This window comes from Crinia signifera, chromosome 1, assembly GCF_055691185.1.
Source record: "Crinia signifera chromosome 1, ASM5569118v1, whole genome shotgun sequence".
Taxonomy (NCBI): domain Eukaryota; kingdom Metazoa; phylum Chordata; class Amphibia; order Anura; family Myobatrachidae; genus Crinia; species Crinia signifera.
Genome location: NC_139217.1, coordinates 5333212 through 5350571, shown reverse-complemented (window position 1 = coordinate 5350571; position 17360 = coordinate 5333212). Strand labels below are relative to the sequence as shown.

The 17360-nt window shown below is 49.0% G+C and overlaps 1 protein-coding gene across 1 annotated transcript in view; it reads right to left on the bottom strand.

Annotated features, from left to right (window-relative positions):
- Positions 1 to 8729, bottom strand: part of LOC146025361 (HEPACAM family member 2-like) — a 46136-nt gene extending 37407 nt beyond the window's left edge. Inside the window, exon 1 of the mRNA XM_083155514.1 lies at positions 8669 to 8729. Within this exon, the coding sequence (XP_083011640.1) occupies positions 8669 to 8717 (49 nt within the window). The 5' untranslated portion in view covers positions 8718 to 8729. The remainder of the gene's footprint in view (positions 1 to 8668) is intronic.
- Positions 8730 to 17360: the final 8631 nt, after the last annotated feature.

Genomic DNA, 17360 nt, shown 5'->3' with positions numbered 1-17360 from the left:
CAGTGGCTGTGAGAGGATCCAGTGGCAGTGAGAGGACCCAGCGGCAGTGAGAGGACCCAGTGGCAGTGAGAGGATCCAGTGGCAGTGAGAGGATCCACTGGCAGTGAGAGGACCCAGCGGCAGTGAGAAGGACCAGTGGCAGTGAGAGGACCCAGTGGCAGTGAGAGGACCCAGTGGCAGTGAGAGGATCCAGTGGCAGTGAGAGGATCCACTGGCAGTGAGAGGACCCAGCGGCAGTGAGAAGGACCAGTGGCAGTGAGAGGACCCAGTGGCAGTGAGAGGACCCAGTGGCAGTGAGAAGGACCAGTGGCAGTGAGAGGACCCAGTGGCAGTGAGAGGATCCAGTGGCAGTGGTGAGCTCTTGCCATATCATACTTGTGAACATTCTGGACACTCATGAGTCATCTATGTAACAAGTGTGCTGAATTTTAATGACTTTACTGCACTAGGTCCAAAATTACTAATCTAAACTTTTGAGGAATACACTCCTTCATTACACAAAGATAACATGCATGTATATCCCAAATGTCAGTACCACGTGACTATTCACCTGGGATTTGAGCATTTAAGTTACACTGCACAGTACAGTTATAAAGGAGACTGTTGATATTTACCTACAGTATGTTGCACTGCGAATTGTGGATATGTGCCTGTGATGTGCCTCTGTGTTTCTTCCTTTTCACCCGACCTCTTACACAAAATAAATGACCTCAAAGCGAGGCCTTAAAAGGACAACACTCGTGTGAGCCTTTATTCCTTCCACTAACTCTCCAAGGAAAATGAAGCACCTGTGCGGTGGGGCTAACACCAGTGACCCCGGTGAGTGCATTACATCTCACCCACTGAGCAGGGTGTTACATTGGTGGGGCGACTAACACCAGCGACACCGGTGAGGGCATTACATCTCACCCACTGACCAGAGTGTTACATTGGTGGGGCGACTAACACCAGTGACCCCGGTGACTGCATTACATCTCACCCGCTGACCAGAGTGTTACATTGGTGGGGCGACTAACACCAGCGACCCCGGTGAGTGCATTACATCTCACCCACTGAGCAGGGTGTTACATTGGTGGGGCGACTAACACCAGCGACCCTGGTGAGTGCATTACATCTCACCCGCTGAGCAGGGTGTTACATTGGTGGGGCGACTAACACCAGTGACCCCGGTGAGTGCATTACATCTCACCCGCTGACCAGAGTGTTATATTGGTGGGGCGACTAACACCAGTGACCCCGTTGAGTGCATTACATCTCACCCGCTGACCAGAGTGTTACATTGGTGGGGCGACTAACACCAGTGACCCCGTTGAGTGCATTACATCTCACCCGCTGACCAGAGTGTTACATTGGTGGGGCGACTAACACCAGTGACCCCGGTGACTGCATTACATCTCACCCGCTGACCAGAGTGTTACATTGGTGGGGCGACTAACACCAGCGACCCCGGTGAGTGCATTACATCTCACCCACTGAGCAGGGTGTTACATTGGTGGGGCGACTAACACCAGCGACCCTGGTGAGTGCATTACATCTCACCCACTGAGCAGGGTGTTACATTGGTGGGGCGACTAACACCAGTGACCCCGGTGACTGCATTACATCTCACCCGCTGACCAGAGTGTTATATTGGTGGGGCGACTAACACCAGTGACCCTGTTGAGTGCATTACATCTCACCCGCTGACCAGAGTGTTACATTGGTGGGGCGACTAACTGACCAGAGTGTTACATTGGTGGGGCGACTAACACCAGTGACCCCGGTGAGTTTATTACATCTCACCCACTGAGCAGGGTGTTACGGTACTCTTTACCTAGCACGGCGCCCATCGCGACCATCGCATGCACTAAAAAACGGGTGCGATGCGATGCCCGCGATTTTCCCATAGGGATCAATGTTAAAAGTCAGATTGGTCGCGATTTTAGCGTTAATTGGCTCAATGCCCGCGATTTTTACATAGGAAACAATGTTAAATGGGCCACAGAGCCCTAATAGTCCCCCTGAAGTGTGAAATGGCCCCCACAATTTTTAACGCCACCCCACGATCAACGTGAACCCGAAGCGTGGCGAGCGCAGCGAGCCAGCGAGGGGCGGCGGTACGCGTCCTCCGACCTTTTCATACCCCCACTATCCACGTCGGCGTGGAGTTGAGAATAGAATAGTGTGGCGAGCCACCGAGCCCGAAGCGTGGCGAGCGCAGCGAGCCCCGCGAGGGGACGCGGATACCTTCACAGGTAAACGCGTCCCCTCGCGGGCTTCACAGGTGTCCGCGTCGCCACGGACACCTGTGAAGCCCGTGAGGGGACGCGTATAACTGTGAAGGTATCCGCGTCCCCTCGCGGGGCGCGCTGCGCTCGCCACGCTTCGGGCTCGGTGGCTCGCTGCGCTCGCCACACTATTCTATTCTCAACTCCACGCCGACGTGGATAGTGGGGGTATGAAAAGGTCGGAGGACGCGTACCGCCGCCCCTCGCGGGCTCGCTGCGCTCGCCACGCTTCGGGTTCACGTTGATCGTTGGCGTTAAAAATTGTGGGGGCCATTTCACTCTTCAGGGGGACTATTAGGGCTCTGTGGCCCATTTAACATTGTTTCCTATGTAAAAATCGCGGGCATTGAGCCAATTAACGCTAAAATCGCGACCAATCTGACTTTTAACATTGATCCCTATGGGAAAATCGCGGGCATCGCGGGCATCGCGTCGCACCCGTTTTTATTTACCCGCGATGCCCGCGATTTTTTACCCCCGACGCCCGCGATTACAATCGCGGGCGCCGTGCTAGGTAAAGAGTACCGGTGTTACATTGGTGGGGCGACTAACACCAGTGACCCCGGTAAGTGCATTACATCTCACCCACTGAGCAGGGTGTTACATTGGTGGGGCGACTAACACCAGTGACCCCGGTGACTGCATTACATCTCACCCACTGAGCAGGGTGTTATAATGGTGGGGCGACTAACAGCAGTGACCCCGGTGACTGCATTACATCTCACCCACTGAGCAGGGTGTTACAATGGTGGGGCGACTAACACCAGTGACCCCGGTGAGTGCATTACATCTCACCCACTGAGCAGGGTGTTACAATGGTGGGGCGACTAACAGCAGTGACCCCGGTGACTGCATTACATCTCACCCACTGAGCAGGGTGTTACAATGGTGGGGCGACTAACACCAGTGACCCCGGTGACTGCATTACATCTCACCCACTGAGCAGGGTGTTACAATGGTGGGGCGACTAACACCAGTGACCCCGGTGAGTGCATTACATCTCACCCACTGAGCAGGGTGTTACAATGGTGGGGCGACTAACACCAGTGACCCCGGTGAGTGTATTATATCTCACCCACTGAGCAGGGTGTTACATTGGTGGGGCGACTAACACCAGTGACCCCGGTGAGTGCATTACATCTCACCCGCTGAGCATTGTGTTACATTGGTGGGGCGACTAACAGCAGTGACCCCGGTGAGTGCATTATATCTCACCCACTGAGCAGGGTGTTACATTGGTGGGGCGACTAACAGCAGTGACCCCGGTGAGTGCATTATATCTCACCCACTGAGCAGGGTGTTACAATGGTGGGGCGACTAACACCAGTGACCCCGGTGAGTGCATTACATCTCACCCACTGAGCAGGGTGTTACATTGGTGGGGCGACTAACACCAGTGACCCCCGTGAGTGCATTGCATCTCACCCACTGAGCAGGGTGTTACCAGTGCTCCGTGTAACATCAGACTGACAGAAGGAAGTCACTATTGGGAAGTTCCTGACACGCATCACTTAGCGTTTACTCCACTTCCATAAATCTCATCAGCTTCCTCTACGCTGAAGTCCTGGTGTCCGGTAACACTAGGAATCTAGAGAAGAGTCTCATGTACCGTTGTGTGGACTTATCCTGGGTACCACAATATCACCAGTCTCCTCAATAAAGGCTCCACTGACTAATTCACATCAATGCACTATGGATATTATTCAGGTCCATCCACTCCCCAGCGTGTTCATGCAGAGGAGCGATGGGGAGCGACTGAACATGACCATATACATTTATGCGCATGTGTAGTCGCTTGGTGCGAGCGAGCACAGCAACTGCTAGTTCGCCATCCTGTTCAACCCTAGCAGTGCGGGCGGGCGGCATGGGGCAGTGGCGATGGGCTGCACCCATGTTAATGCCCAGCATTTAATGCGGATGTCAGCTACCCGTGGCCTGTGGCCACTTGAACACAGAGTATTGCAAAGGAGCACAGAAGAATACAGAGGAGCACAGAGGAGTACAGAGGAGCACAGAAGAATGCAGAGGAGCACAGAGGAATGCAGAGGAGCACAGAGGAATGCAGAGGAGCACAGAGGAATGTAGAGGTGCACAGAGAAAGGCAGAGGAGCACAGAGGAGTACAGAGGAATGCAGAGGAGCAGAGTACAGAGGAGCACAGAAGAATGCAGAGGAGCACAGAGGAATGCAGAGGAGCACAGAGGAATGTAGAGGTGCACAGAGGAATGTAGAGGTGCACAGAGAAAGGCAGAGGAGCACAGAGGAGTACAGAGGAATGCAGAGGAGCAGAGTACAGAGGAGCACAGAAGAATGCAGAGGAGCACAGAGGAATGTAGAGGTGCACAGAGAAAGGCAGAGGAGCACAGAGGAATGCAGAGGAGCAGAGTACAGAGGAGCACAGAAGAATGCAGAGGAGCACAGAGGAGTACAGAGGAATGCAGAGGAGCAGAGTACAGAGGAGCACAGAAGAATGCAGAGGAGTACAGAGGAATGCAGAATGCAGAGGAGCACAGAGGAGTACAGAGGAATGCAGAGGAGCAGAGTACAGAGGAGCACAGAAGAATGCAGAGGAGCACAGAAGAATGCAGAGGAATACAGAGGTGTGCAGAGGAGTACAGTGGAATGCAGAGGAGCATAGAGGAATGCAGAGAAGCACATGGGAATGCAGAGAAGCACAGGGGAATACAGAGAAGCACAGGGGAATGCAGAGAAGCACAGATGAAGGCAGAGGAGCACAGAGTTGCCCAGATGAGCACGGGAATGCAGTGAAGCACAGAGGATCACAGATAATTGCAGAGGAGCACAGTGGAATGTAGATCAATGCAGAGGAGTACACAAGGGAAAGAAGGCAGAGGAGCACATAGGAATGCAGAGGAGCACAGATAAGCACAGGGGAATGCAGAGAACCACAGAGGAGCATATATGAAGTCAGAGGAGCACAGGGAAATGCAGAGAAGCACAGATGAAGGCAGGGGAGCACAGAGGAATGCAGATGAGCACATATGAGCACAATGGAATGCAGATAAGCACAGAGTAGCACAGATTAAGGCAGAGAAGCACTGGGGAATGCAGAGAAGCATTGAGGAATGCAGATGAGCACATATGAGCACAGGGGAATGCAGAGAAGCACAGATGAAGGCAGAGGAGCACAGGGGAATGCAGAGAAGCACAGAGGAGCACAGATGAATGCAGAGGAGCACATATGAGCACAGGAGAATACACAGAACCATGTAGTAGCACATATGAAGGCAGAGGAGTACAGGGTAATGCAAAGGAGCACATGTGAGCACAGATGAAGGCACAGGAGCACAGAAGAATGTAGAGGAGCACAGATAAGCACAGGGGAATGCACACCAGCACAGATGAAGGCAGAGGAGCACAGGGGGATGCAGAGAAGCACAGAGAAGCACAGATGAATGCAGAGGAGCACATATAAGCACAGGAGAATGCACAGAATCATGTAGTATCACATATGAAGGCAGAGGAGTACAGAGGAATGAGAGGAGCACAAATGAGCACAGGCGAATGCAGAGGAGCCACAGTTGAAGGCAGAGGAGCACTAAGGAATGCAGAGGAGCACACGTGAGCACAGATGAAGGCAGAGGAGCACAGATGAATGTAGAGGAGCACAAATGAGCACAAGGGAATGCACACCAGCACAGATGAAGGCAGAGGAGCAAAGGGGATGCAGAGAAGCACATAGGAATGCAGAGGAGCACATATAAGCACAGGGGAATGCAGAGAAGCACAGAAGAGCACAGGGGAATGCAGAGAAGCACAGAGGTATGCAGACCAATGCAGAGGAGCACATATGAGCACAGGTGAATGCAGAGAAGCACAGAAGAGCACAGATGAAGGCAGAGGAGCACAGGGAAATGCAGAGAAGCACAGAGGTATGCAGAGCAATGCAGAGGAGCACATATGAGCACAGTGCAATGCAGAGACACACAGAGGAATGCAGAGGAGCACATAGGAGCACAAATGAAGGCAGAGGAGCACAGGGGAATGCAGAGAAGCACAGAGGAATGCAGAGGGGCACATATGAGCACAGGGGAATGCAGAGAAGCACAGTAGAGCACAGATGAAGGCAGAGGACCAATTTTGACACATGTTTTGCAAATCACATCTCATTTCTTTATTTTATTTGAGTTTCACTTCTTTATTTGGCTATAAATGAATCATAACCATGAGTATACAGTACTTCTCCATATATCACTAACCATATCAGCATGGCTGTATATAATGCCATAGATTCTACCAAAACACATGTAACAATTCGCAAGAACACTTTTTCACAATTGAGACAAGAGTTAGCATTTTATTTATCATTGCGCACTAAGGGACCGATTCAGATCGGCTTGCACAGGACCCAATTCAGCCTGGTCCCTGAGGGTGGGGGACAATGCACATGTGCAGCGAGCACCTTCGCTGATATTTTCATTGGCTGGGACATTTGCTGCCTGATTGACAAACAGGGGGTGTTTCAGGGTGGACCCCCAGCATTTTATTGGCGGGCCCTAGGGTCTGCTGGCATTCCCCTGCCTGCTCAGGGATGGCGGATGATGTCACATGATGTCAGACCCCGCCCCCAGCAGAAAAGCAAGTCCTGGACCGCGAACAGAGAAACGTTACTTGATGCTGAGCAACCAGAATTGATTTCTCCTCTGTGCAAGTGTACACAGCGTAGCGAGGGGATCCGGCTAGTGGGGGGGGGGGTGTGTGTGCGTTCAGCGGGGTGGCGTTAACTTGTTTGTAGGCTTCAAATATAAGCAGCCTATCAAGCAGGTCTGAATTACCCCTACATTTTACCTTTAGAACAGATTCCTCGTAAACCGGGTATATATGCAATTATCTGCCCGATCCATACATTATCTGCCAACAGGGCCGGTGCAAGGCACCGGAGCGTCCCAGGCGAGTCGGGGTGGGGGCGCCCCGGTGCCGGGGGGGGTGTACCTGTCCTGCGGCTGTGTATATAAAGCTTGCGGCGGCGGCGGCAGCGGGGGGTCCCTGCAGTCAAGAAATAACGAGCGCTATCCGCCTGGCTACGCGGAAGCGCTTCTGTTGTGAAAACACTGGCCGCACGGCGCACGCTGATTGGCTGAATCTCAGCCAATCAGCGTGCGGCCAGTGTTTCCACAACAGAAGCGCTTCCGCGTAGCCAGGCGGATAGCGCTCATTATTTCTTGACTGCAGGGACCCCCCGCTGCCGCCGTCGCAAGCTTGATATACACAGCCGCAGGACAGGTGCCCCCGCGGCACGGGGGGGGGGGGGGGGCGAAATGCCGCCCTCCAGTGGCCGGCGCCCTAGGCAAATGCCTAGATTTGCCTAGTGGTGGCGCCGGCCCTGTCTGCCAATCAGATAGATGCCAAGCTTATGCCCACAGTACACACATTTTAGCTGGTTGACAATGTCTGTGTCGACAGTCCATAGACCAACACAAAAAGGTCAACAATCACAGGGTTGATATTGAAAAAAGGGTTGACACATCATAACTTACTGGTCAGGACCATACGGTGAGGCTGGAGTCTCTCTCTTCCCCTCACCTTGGTAACCCCTATTTCATCCACACTTTGGAGGGACACCCTCCAGACGGGGACAGACAGCAAAGAGCTCTACTATATCCACACCTCAGAGGGACATCCTCCAGATGGAGACGGACAGCGAAGAGCTCTACTACATCCACACCTCGGAGGGACACTCTCCAGACGGGGATGGACAGCGAAGAGCTCTACTACATCCACACCTCGGAGGGACACCCTCCAGACAGGGATGGGCAGCGAAGAGCTCTACTACATCCACACCTCGGAGGGACACTCTCCAGACAGGGATGTACAGCGAAGAGCTCTACTGTATCCACACCTCAGAGGGACACCCTCAGACGGGGACGGACAGCGAAGAGCTCTACTGTATTCACACCTCGGAGGGACACCCTCCAGATGGAGATGGACAGCGAAGAGCTCTACTGTATCCACACCTCGGAGGGACACCCTCCAGACGGGAACGGACAGTGAAGAGCTCTACTACATCCACACCTCGGAGGGACACTCTCCAGACAGGGATGGGCAGCGAAGAGCTCTACTACATCCACACCTCAGAGGGACACCCTCCAGACGGGGACGGACAGCGAAAAGCTCTACTATATCCACAGTGGCTAACATTGGAATCCAGTTTTACCCAATGCCCTTTAGTAGTCATTGTCTGTGGGTTCTTAATGTTGTTTCATATTTATCTCTGTTTGGTACATGAGATTCTGTGCATATCAAAATGCATTTAAAACCAGATTACAGGGTTTTTACCACATTTTTCGCATAGAGAATCCTGGCCCACGTCCCATGGACAGATCTTACATAGACGTTGGGAGCTGAGGCGGTGTACAAGTAGAAAAAAGCCGTCCGACTTACCGTGGACAGCGAGAAGACACAGGAGAGACAGGACCCATCCCGGACACATATTGGATATGGCTGAGACTCCTATGTAGCTGTGAGGCAGAGAGAGGGGAGTCTCATACTATACACAGGAGGTGGTGTAGTATAGTGACATGAAACCTTCCCTTCACACCAGCTTCCTGTATCGTACGTGTTATACAATATACAGCAGGGAGGTCACCTGGGCATGTGCAGATTCCAAGACAGACTTGTATATTTTTTTTGGGGGGAGGGGGGGCATTTACTAAGATTGAATGTGTATAAATGCAGGTATTCATAAAAACATAGAAACATAGAATGTGACGGCAGTTAAGAAACATTTGGCCCATCTAGTCTGCCCCTTTTTTTACCCTTCAGGTAAACTCAACCCTTTTTAATCCTTATTTCTTTGTAAGGATATCAATATGCCTATCCCAAGCATGTTTACATTGTACTACTGTCTTAGCCTCTACCACCTCTGATGGGAGGCTATTCCACTTATCCACTACCCTTTCTGTGAAGTAATTATTTCTAACATTTCCCCTGAACCTACCTCCCCCCAGTGTCAGTGCATGTCCTCGTGTTTTATTACTTCTTTTCCTTTGAAGAAAATTTCCCTCCTGTACTATGTTAAAACCCTTGATATATTTGAAGATTTCTATCATGTCCCCCCTTTCCCTTCTCTGCTCCAAACTATACATGTTTAGATATTTTAGTCTATCCAGGTAAGTTTTGTGATGTAGGCCATGAACCATTTTAGTTGCCCTTCTTTGTACACTCTCCAATGTATTTATATCCTTCTGAAGATATGGTCTCCAGAACTGGACACAGTATTCCAGATGAGGTCGTACCAATGACCTATAAAGTGGCATTATTACGTCTTTTTTTCTGCTACTGATTCCTCTCCCTATGCAACCAAGCATCTGACTAGCCTTCCTCATTGCTTTGTTACATTGCCTCCCTGCCTTTAAGTCACTTGAAATAGTGACTCCTAGATCCCTTTCCTCCTCAGTAGTTACCATTATAGTACCCTTGATACTATATTGAGCCTTTGGGTTTTTGAGTCCCAAGTGCATAATTTTGCATTTTTTAGCATTAAACTGTAGTTGCCATTCTCTTGACCAATTCTCAAGTTTACTTAGATCATCAGTCATTTGATTTACCCCTCATGGTGTGTCTACTCTGTTGCATATCTTTGTGTCATCTGCAAATACCTTCAATACCATCTGCAATGTCACTAACAAAGATATTAAAGAGCACTGGTCCAAGTACAGATCCCTGGGGTACTCCATTGGTAACATGTCCCTCCATAGAATGCACTCCATTTACTACAACTGTCTGTTTCCTATCCTGCAACCAGGTTCTTATCCATTTAATTGTTTTATAATCCAATCCCACACTTTCAAGTGTATTTAGCAGCCTGCGATGTGGGACAGTGTCAAATGCCTTACTAAAGTCTAGATATGCCACATCTACAGCCCCCCCTTCATCTAGTATTTTGGTCACGGAGTCAAAAAAGTCAATGAGACTTGTTTGGGATGATCTCCCTGCAGTAAAACCATGCTGTTTTGGATCCTGTAAGTTTTTTAATTTAAGATATTCCACTATTCTTTCTTTTAATAGTGTTTCCATTAATTTCCCTACTACTGATGTAAGGCTCACTGGTCTGTAGTTACTTGCTTCTTCTTTGCTTCCGCTTTTGTGCAGTGGAACTACATTTGCTTTTCTCCAGTCCTCTGGAACTGCACCTGTATCTAGTGACTGGTTGAATAAATCTGTTAATGGTGCTACCAACACATCTTTTAGTTCTTTTAGTATCCTTGGATGCACTCCGTCTGGCCCCATTGATTTATCCACTTTCAGTCTTGAAAGTTCTGTTAGGACTTTCTCCCTAGTAAATGTACTTCCATCTACCTTATTTTTATGAAGGTCCTTGCAACTTAACTGTGGTCCCTTCCCTTCTCCTTCTATAGTGAATACAGAGCAAAAGTAATTATTTAGATGATCTGCAATTGCCTTGTCTCCCTCCACCAAATTCTCAGTGTCTGTCCGCAGTCTTATTATTCCTCCATTTGATTTTCTCCTTTCACTTATATACTTAAAAAAAGTTTTGTTTCCTTTGTCTACCGACTGAGCCATTTTCTCCTCAGCTTGTGCCTTGGCACGCCTGATCACTTTCTTAGCCTCTTTGCGTCTGGCAAGATACACTTCTTTGTCATTATTATTTTGAGTCTGCTTGTATGTCCTAAAGGCCATCTTTTTTGCTTTTACACTAGTTGATACCTCTTTAGTAAACCACACTGGCTTCCTTTTCCTGGTACTTTTCTAAACCCTTTTGATACAAAGGTCCGTTGCCTTTAGTATTGCACTTTTTATTTTTTTCCACCTCTCCTGCACTCCTTTCAAGTTCCTCCAATCCGCTAATGAGTCGATTAAACATCTCCCCATTTTTGCAAAGTCAGCCTTCCTAAAATCCAACACCTTAGTTTTTGTGTGACTGGAGTTGGACCCTGCCTTGATACTAAACCATACTACTGGATCCCAGGTTCTCACCCACATATATGTCTGATATCCTGTCACCATTTGTGAGTATTAAATCTAATATTGAGTCTTTGCGAGTAGGCTCCCTCACCAATTGCTTGAGAGAGGCTCCCTGTAGGAAATTTAGAAATTTGACACTTGTAGATGATCTTGCAAAAGACTCCTCCCAATTCACATCAGGTAGATTAAAGTCTCCCATGATTATGACTTCTCCCTTTAAAGCCATTTTAGTGACATCAAGCAATAGGCTCCTGTCCAAATCCTGCCCCTGGCCTGGTGGCCTATAGATGACCCCAGTACGAATAATGTTCTTCTCCCCCATTTCTATGGTCACCCAAAGGGCATAATTTTTTTCTTCAATGTTTTGTATTGAAGTAGCATTTATGCTTTTCTTTACATACATTGCTACCCCTCCTACGTTTCTTCCCATTCTGTCCTTCCTAAATAAATTGTATCCTGGTATAGCTATGTCCCAGCCATGGTTCTCATTACACCATGTCTCTGTGATAGCCACAATGTCTAGGTCATCCCTTGTCATTATTGCGATTAGATCAGGAATTTTGTCTCCTAGGCTTCTAGCGTTTGCACACATAGTTTTAAAAATTTTGCCTGTGCATCTGTTATTCCGAACCATGTTCATACAGTACAAAATCGAAGTCTAAAGTTGAAATTACCTGTATGATGATGTTGTTCAATGTCTGTTTTTATGTTTTTTACTGTTCAGAAAAGCTGCAGGTCACTAATTCTAAGAATATAGTGAGTCTGTTCAGGTCAGGCTATACCTGAACACTAATGGCCAAATGGTCAAAGGATATAATTTGCACTGTGAAGGAGATAATTTGCACTGTGTTTGAGTAGACATCAGGCAGAATGCAACACTAAACTATGCTTCACTGAACAACTTCACCAAACAAGTAATAACAATTACAAACAATTCATTAAATCAGAACTTTTCAAATCATACAAGAAGTTGCATAACACAGAAATAAAGAGAGCATATTGGAGATGAATTACATACTCTTGAGGTATCAATGCAGTCCATGTGTGTTTTTGTTGATTTGTAGTAGTTTGCCTTTAGTTTTCCTTCGGTGTAACGCAGGTATAACGCTCATAGTTATGACTCTGTTTTCCCACTTTAAAACGGCCCACTTCAATACAGGGCCACAGCTAAACTATGGCCACAGCCTATCCGGCCACAGCCTTATGCAATGAGAACTAATATACTCTAACAATGCCTTCTTCCCAATTTCCAATAATTGGAAGAATCTACACCCTCAGTCCCCACCCACTGCTATACAGAGCAATAAAAGTGGCTTACAAAAACAGTTCTTGCATTCCAGGATACTATATCTTATTTAGAATAAAAAAAATACATGCCTCACTACACACAGGCAAGGTACTGTTGTTATTTACACAGATCAGATATTTGCTGGCTTTTACCTAAAAGACAATCCCACACACAAGAGATGCAATGTTCTGCAGTGAAGACACTTGGTTGCAAATGTACCCAGTAGAGTTCAAAAGCATGTGGATGTTACAGCAGAGAGAGATAGTCTGCACGTATGCCTGTGATAAAGTTGAATTTACCTATAAGACAATCCCACACACAAGGGATGCAATGTTCTGCAGTGAAGACACTTGGTTGTACTCATTCAATGGGTCAAATAGCGGCCGCAAATGATCTTTTGCTAATTTACTAAGCCTGAAATACGTTTGTGTTTTCTGTTTTTGCGGCCGTTATATTAATTCATATTTCTGTTTACAAATACACCATCGACAGATCCCAAATGTATTTCACCATACAATCCAATCGGGAATCCAAATTTACTATCAGGTCATGTGCTGAATATGGCCGGAAATTCAGCAGAAATTACACCTGGAAAATACTTATTTTCCGGGCGTATTGGTCTGAATCCTGCGCAGATCCGTCATGTCCGTCATATCCGTCATATCCCTCATATCCGCCACGTCCGTCATGTCCGTCATGTCCGTCACGTCCGTCATGTCCGTCACGTCCGTCATATCCGTCATATCAGTCCGGGTGATGCTTCTCTGTGTAAAATAATGTAATAAATAAATTAATAAATAATTGTGGAACCAACAATATCCAGCCCTGGGCTCATTGAGCCGGTCCTTGTTGCAGATATAGGACCCCTGCGCACCCCTGGACCTGACTGAAGCCCAAGGCTGTCCCCTGTGCCCCTGCAGTAGCGCACGCAGGGGGGGGGGGGTCTGAGTACCCAGAAACCCCCCAGGAAGCTAAGGGCCCTAGTCTGAAAGCTGAGGATCCCCTCTTTCCATGGGTAAAGAATTTTTAAAATCAGCCCTGTGGAACCGGAGATATCTGACTTCAAGGAGTGGTCCCCATCTAAGCCTGTTAATTGCTTTTCTCAGTCAGATATTTCAGGTTCTGTCTGACTTAAAGTTTTTTAAAGGATATATTCCAAAAGCTGGGACTCTCCCCCTTTGATGGACACTAGCAGCTTGTCTCTACTATTCCCAGAACCAGAGAAATCAGCCTTCCAGCAGCTGGTTACTGCTCCAGCTCCACACACCAGGGGCGAAATGTAATAGGGTGTGATTTGTTAGACATGTGCGATTTTTGGTCAAAAACGGCCGAAATCACACATTTTCCGAAAATCGCACATTTAATAGGTTGAAAATCGCGGTAAAAAATCGCACTTTTTACCGCGAAATCGCACTTTTCTAAGTGCGATTTTTAGTCACATTTCAATTCGCATCCAGATGTTTTCCCATTATAAAGTATACAACTCGCAAATGTAATAGGGTGCGATTTTTGGTCAATGTTACCAAAAATCGCAAAAAAAATAGACCAGGTTCTGACAGGCGATTTTGACAGAACCATGCACAGATCATTGAGATCTGTGCATGGTTCTGTTAATAAAAATGTGTAAAAGTGTTTTTATAAAAAAAAAATGGCGTGGGGTCCCCCCTCCTAAGCATAACCAGCCCCGGGCTCATTGAGCCGGACCTGGTTCCAAAAATACGGGGGGACAAAAAGCATAGGGGTCCCCCGTATTTCTGAAACCAGCCCCGGACTCTTGGACCGGTCCTGGTTCCAAAAATACGGGGGACAAAAAATCTGGGGGTCCCCCGTATTTTGAAACCAGCACCGGGCTCCAACAGCCCGCGGTGTTATGCCACAGCCGGGGGACACTTTTTATACAAGGTCCCCCGGCCAAAACATGAGCACCGTGGCTGGTCAGCCTTGGACGGGGTACCTGGAGGAGTGGGGACCCCCCAATAAAGGGGGTCCCCCCCCCCCCAGGCTTCACCCGTCCAGGGCTGAAGCCCGGGGCTGTCACCGGCGTCCGTGGCCAGTGGACGCCGGCCTGATAGGGTTAAATTCATCATACATATCATTACATTGCTTTTTACCGGCGAACTACAAGTGCCAGCAGACCTCCCCCGCATGCTGGGACTTGGAGAACCACAAGTCCCAGCATGCAGGGCATTAATGGGCCCGCTGGGACTTGTAGTCCACCTGTAAAAAGAATGTTTATAAAAAACACACACACAGAGAAGTACAAGTTTATTACACACACACACCTCAATTTTACACAGCGTTACTTACCATTCCTGGATCCAGCGCTGGTCTGGCTGCTTTACAGCCGGCTCCCCCCGCACTGACAGGCAGCGGGGAGAAGCGGCTGTCTCCGTCGCTTCTAACAGCCTCTGTAGCGCTGTCCGAGTGCTACAGAGGCTGAGAGCGTGATTGGCTGAGCTACAGTATGCGTCTCCATGGAGACGCATAGCTCAGTCCTGATTGGCTGAGCTATGCGTCTCCATGGAGACGCATACTGTAGCTCAGCCAATCACGCTCTCAGCCTCTGTAGCACTCGGACAGCGCTACAGAGGCTGTTAGAAGCGACGGAGACAGCCGCTTCTCCCCGCTGCCTGTCAGTTCGGGGGGAGCCGGCTGTAAAGCAGCCAGACCAGCGCTGGATCCAGGAATGGTAAGTAGCGCTGGTGTAAAATTGAGGTGTGTGTGTGTAATAAACTTGTACTTCTCTGTGTGTGTGTTTTTTATAAAGTGTCCCCCGGCTGTGGCATGACACCGCGGGCTGTTGGAGCCCGGTGCTGGTTTCAAAATACGGGGGACCCCAGATTTTTTGTCCCCCGTATTTTTGGAACCAGGACCGGTCCAAGAGTCCGGGGCTGGTTTCAGAAATACGGGGGACCCCTATGCTTTTTGTTCCCCCGTATTTTTGGAACCAGGTCCGGCTCAATGAGCCCGGGGCTGGTTATGCTTAGGAGGGGGGACCCCACGCCGTTTTTTTTTTTTACTTTTTTTTTGCACAAAAGCGCATTTATAAAAATGCGCACATTTTCATGACTGAAAATGCGCACATTTTCATGACTAAAAATCGCGGCAAATCGCGGCAAATCGCATTTTTTGCCGCTAATTCGCATCTCATTACATATGCGAATTCGCGGCAAAAAACGCGATTTTTAAAGGTGCGATTTGGTGCGATTTTTTTTTAGTCTAAAAAATCGCACCCTATTACATTTCGCCCCTGGTATGTAGTTTTATATACTCATTGGCAGATTGCTCTGCCTCCTGAACATTGATCCCCTAGTCCCCAATACCATTTGGTAGGTGGAATTCTCTAGTTTTTAATTCCATGAAAAAGCTAAGAAATCTATTTCCAAGAACTGGAGATATCTTCAGTCAAACAAGATGTCCTCCCACCAGAAAATTATGAATAATAAGCCCACTCCACTATACACCCCTCCTCTGCGTATCAAACATCCTCTACCACCCTGGAGGTTATGTATCAGGGCCCCTTCATTCAGCCCAATGCCCCCTTCTCCCACCCCATCTCCCACCATCTGTGCAGTAAAGGGGTAATTAGTGGAGATTACTGATCCAGGCCCTACATGCTGAGCGGTTGATACAATACCCCCTACCACCCGCGGGACATCAAAGCTTCCCCCACCCCTACGGCTGGAGGATCGGTAGGGGCCCCAATACATTGCTATGCCCAGGGGTCTACACTGCTGTTAAATCTCTTATATATTTGGCTACATCTGTCACTCAAAGTGTGTCTGGAGCTGTAACGCTGGGTTGTGGACTTAATTTATGATTGTCATCACCTGTTTTAAACAGGGTAATTGATAATAAAGGTGTTTAAGCACAGGTGATGGTAATCCATAAATTAAGAAGAAAGTCCAGAAACAGAGCAATGTGTCCCTCCTGGAGAGGGTCATGTTGGGAGGTATGCACCTCCCCCCCCCATTCACGGCAACCCCACGATTAAATGGCACATGCAAAACACTGACATGGCTATGGTCGACAATGAAAAAGGTTGACAAGATTTATTTTTCACTTTTTCAATGTTTTCATATTCATTCTCATGTGTCGACATGGACACCAATGAAGTGCCACACTTATGTCAACATTGACACCTTTCTGTGTTGTTTTTTTCTTGTGGCAATTCGCGGCACCCCCCGCGACCCCCCTCCCGTGATTTGCAGCACACCCCCGCAATTTGCGGCACCCCCGGTGACTCCCGCGATTCGCGGCCCCACCCCGTGACACCCCCCTCCTGCGATTCGCGGCACCCCGCACCCCCCCTCCCACGATTCGCGGCCAAATCCCCGGGCCCCCCCTCCCGCGGTTCACGGTGCCCCCCACGACCCCCCTACCGCGATTCCCCACCCCTGACCCCCCCTCCTGTCATTGCGGCAACCCCCCGCCCCGTGACCCACCCTCCCGCAATTCACTGCAACCCCCCGCGCCCCCCCCCTCCCACAATTCGCGGCACCCACACACACCCCCCGCGACCCTCCCTCCCGCAATTCACGGCATCCACCCACGACCCCTCCTCCCGTGCTTCGCGGACACCCCTCACCTCCTCCCCCCCACCCCCGCGCGCGATTCACGGCAACCCCAGGATTAAATGACACATGCAAAAAACTGGCACGGCTATGGTCGACAATGAAAAAGGTTGACATGAGTTTTTGAAGATGTATTTTTCTTTTTTTTTATGTTTTCATATTCATTCTCATGTGTCGACATGGACACCGATGAAGTGCCACACTTATGTCAACATTTACATGTGTGTTTGATTTTTCTTGTGGCGATTCGCGGCACCCCCCGCGACCCCCCTCCCGCGATTTGCAG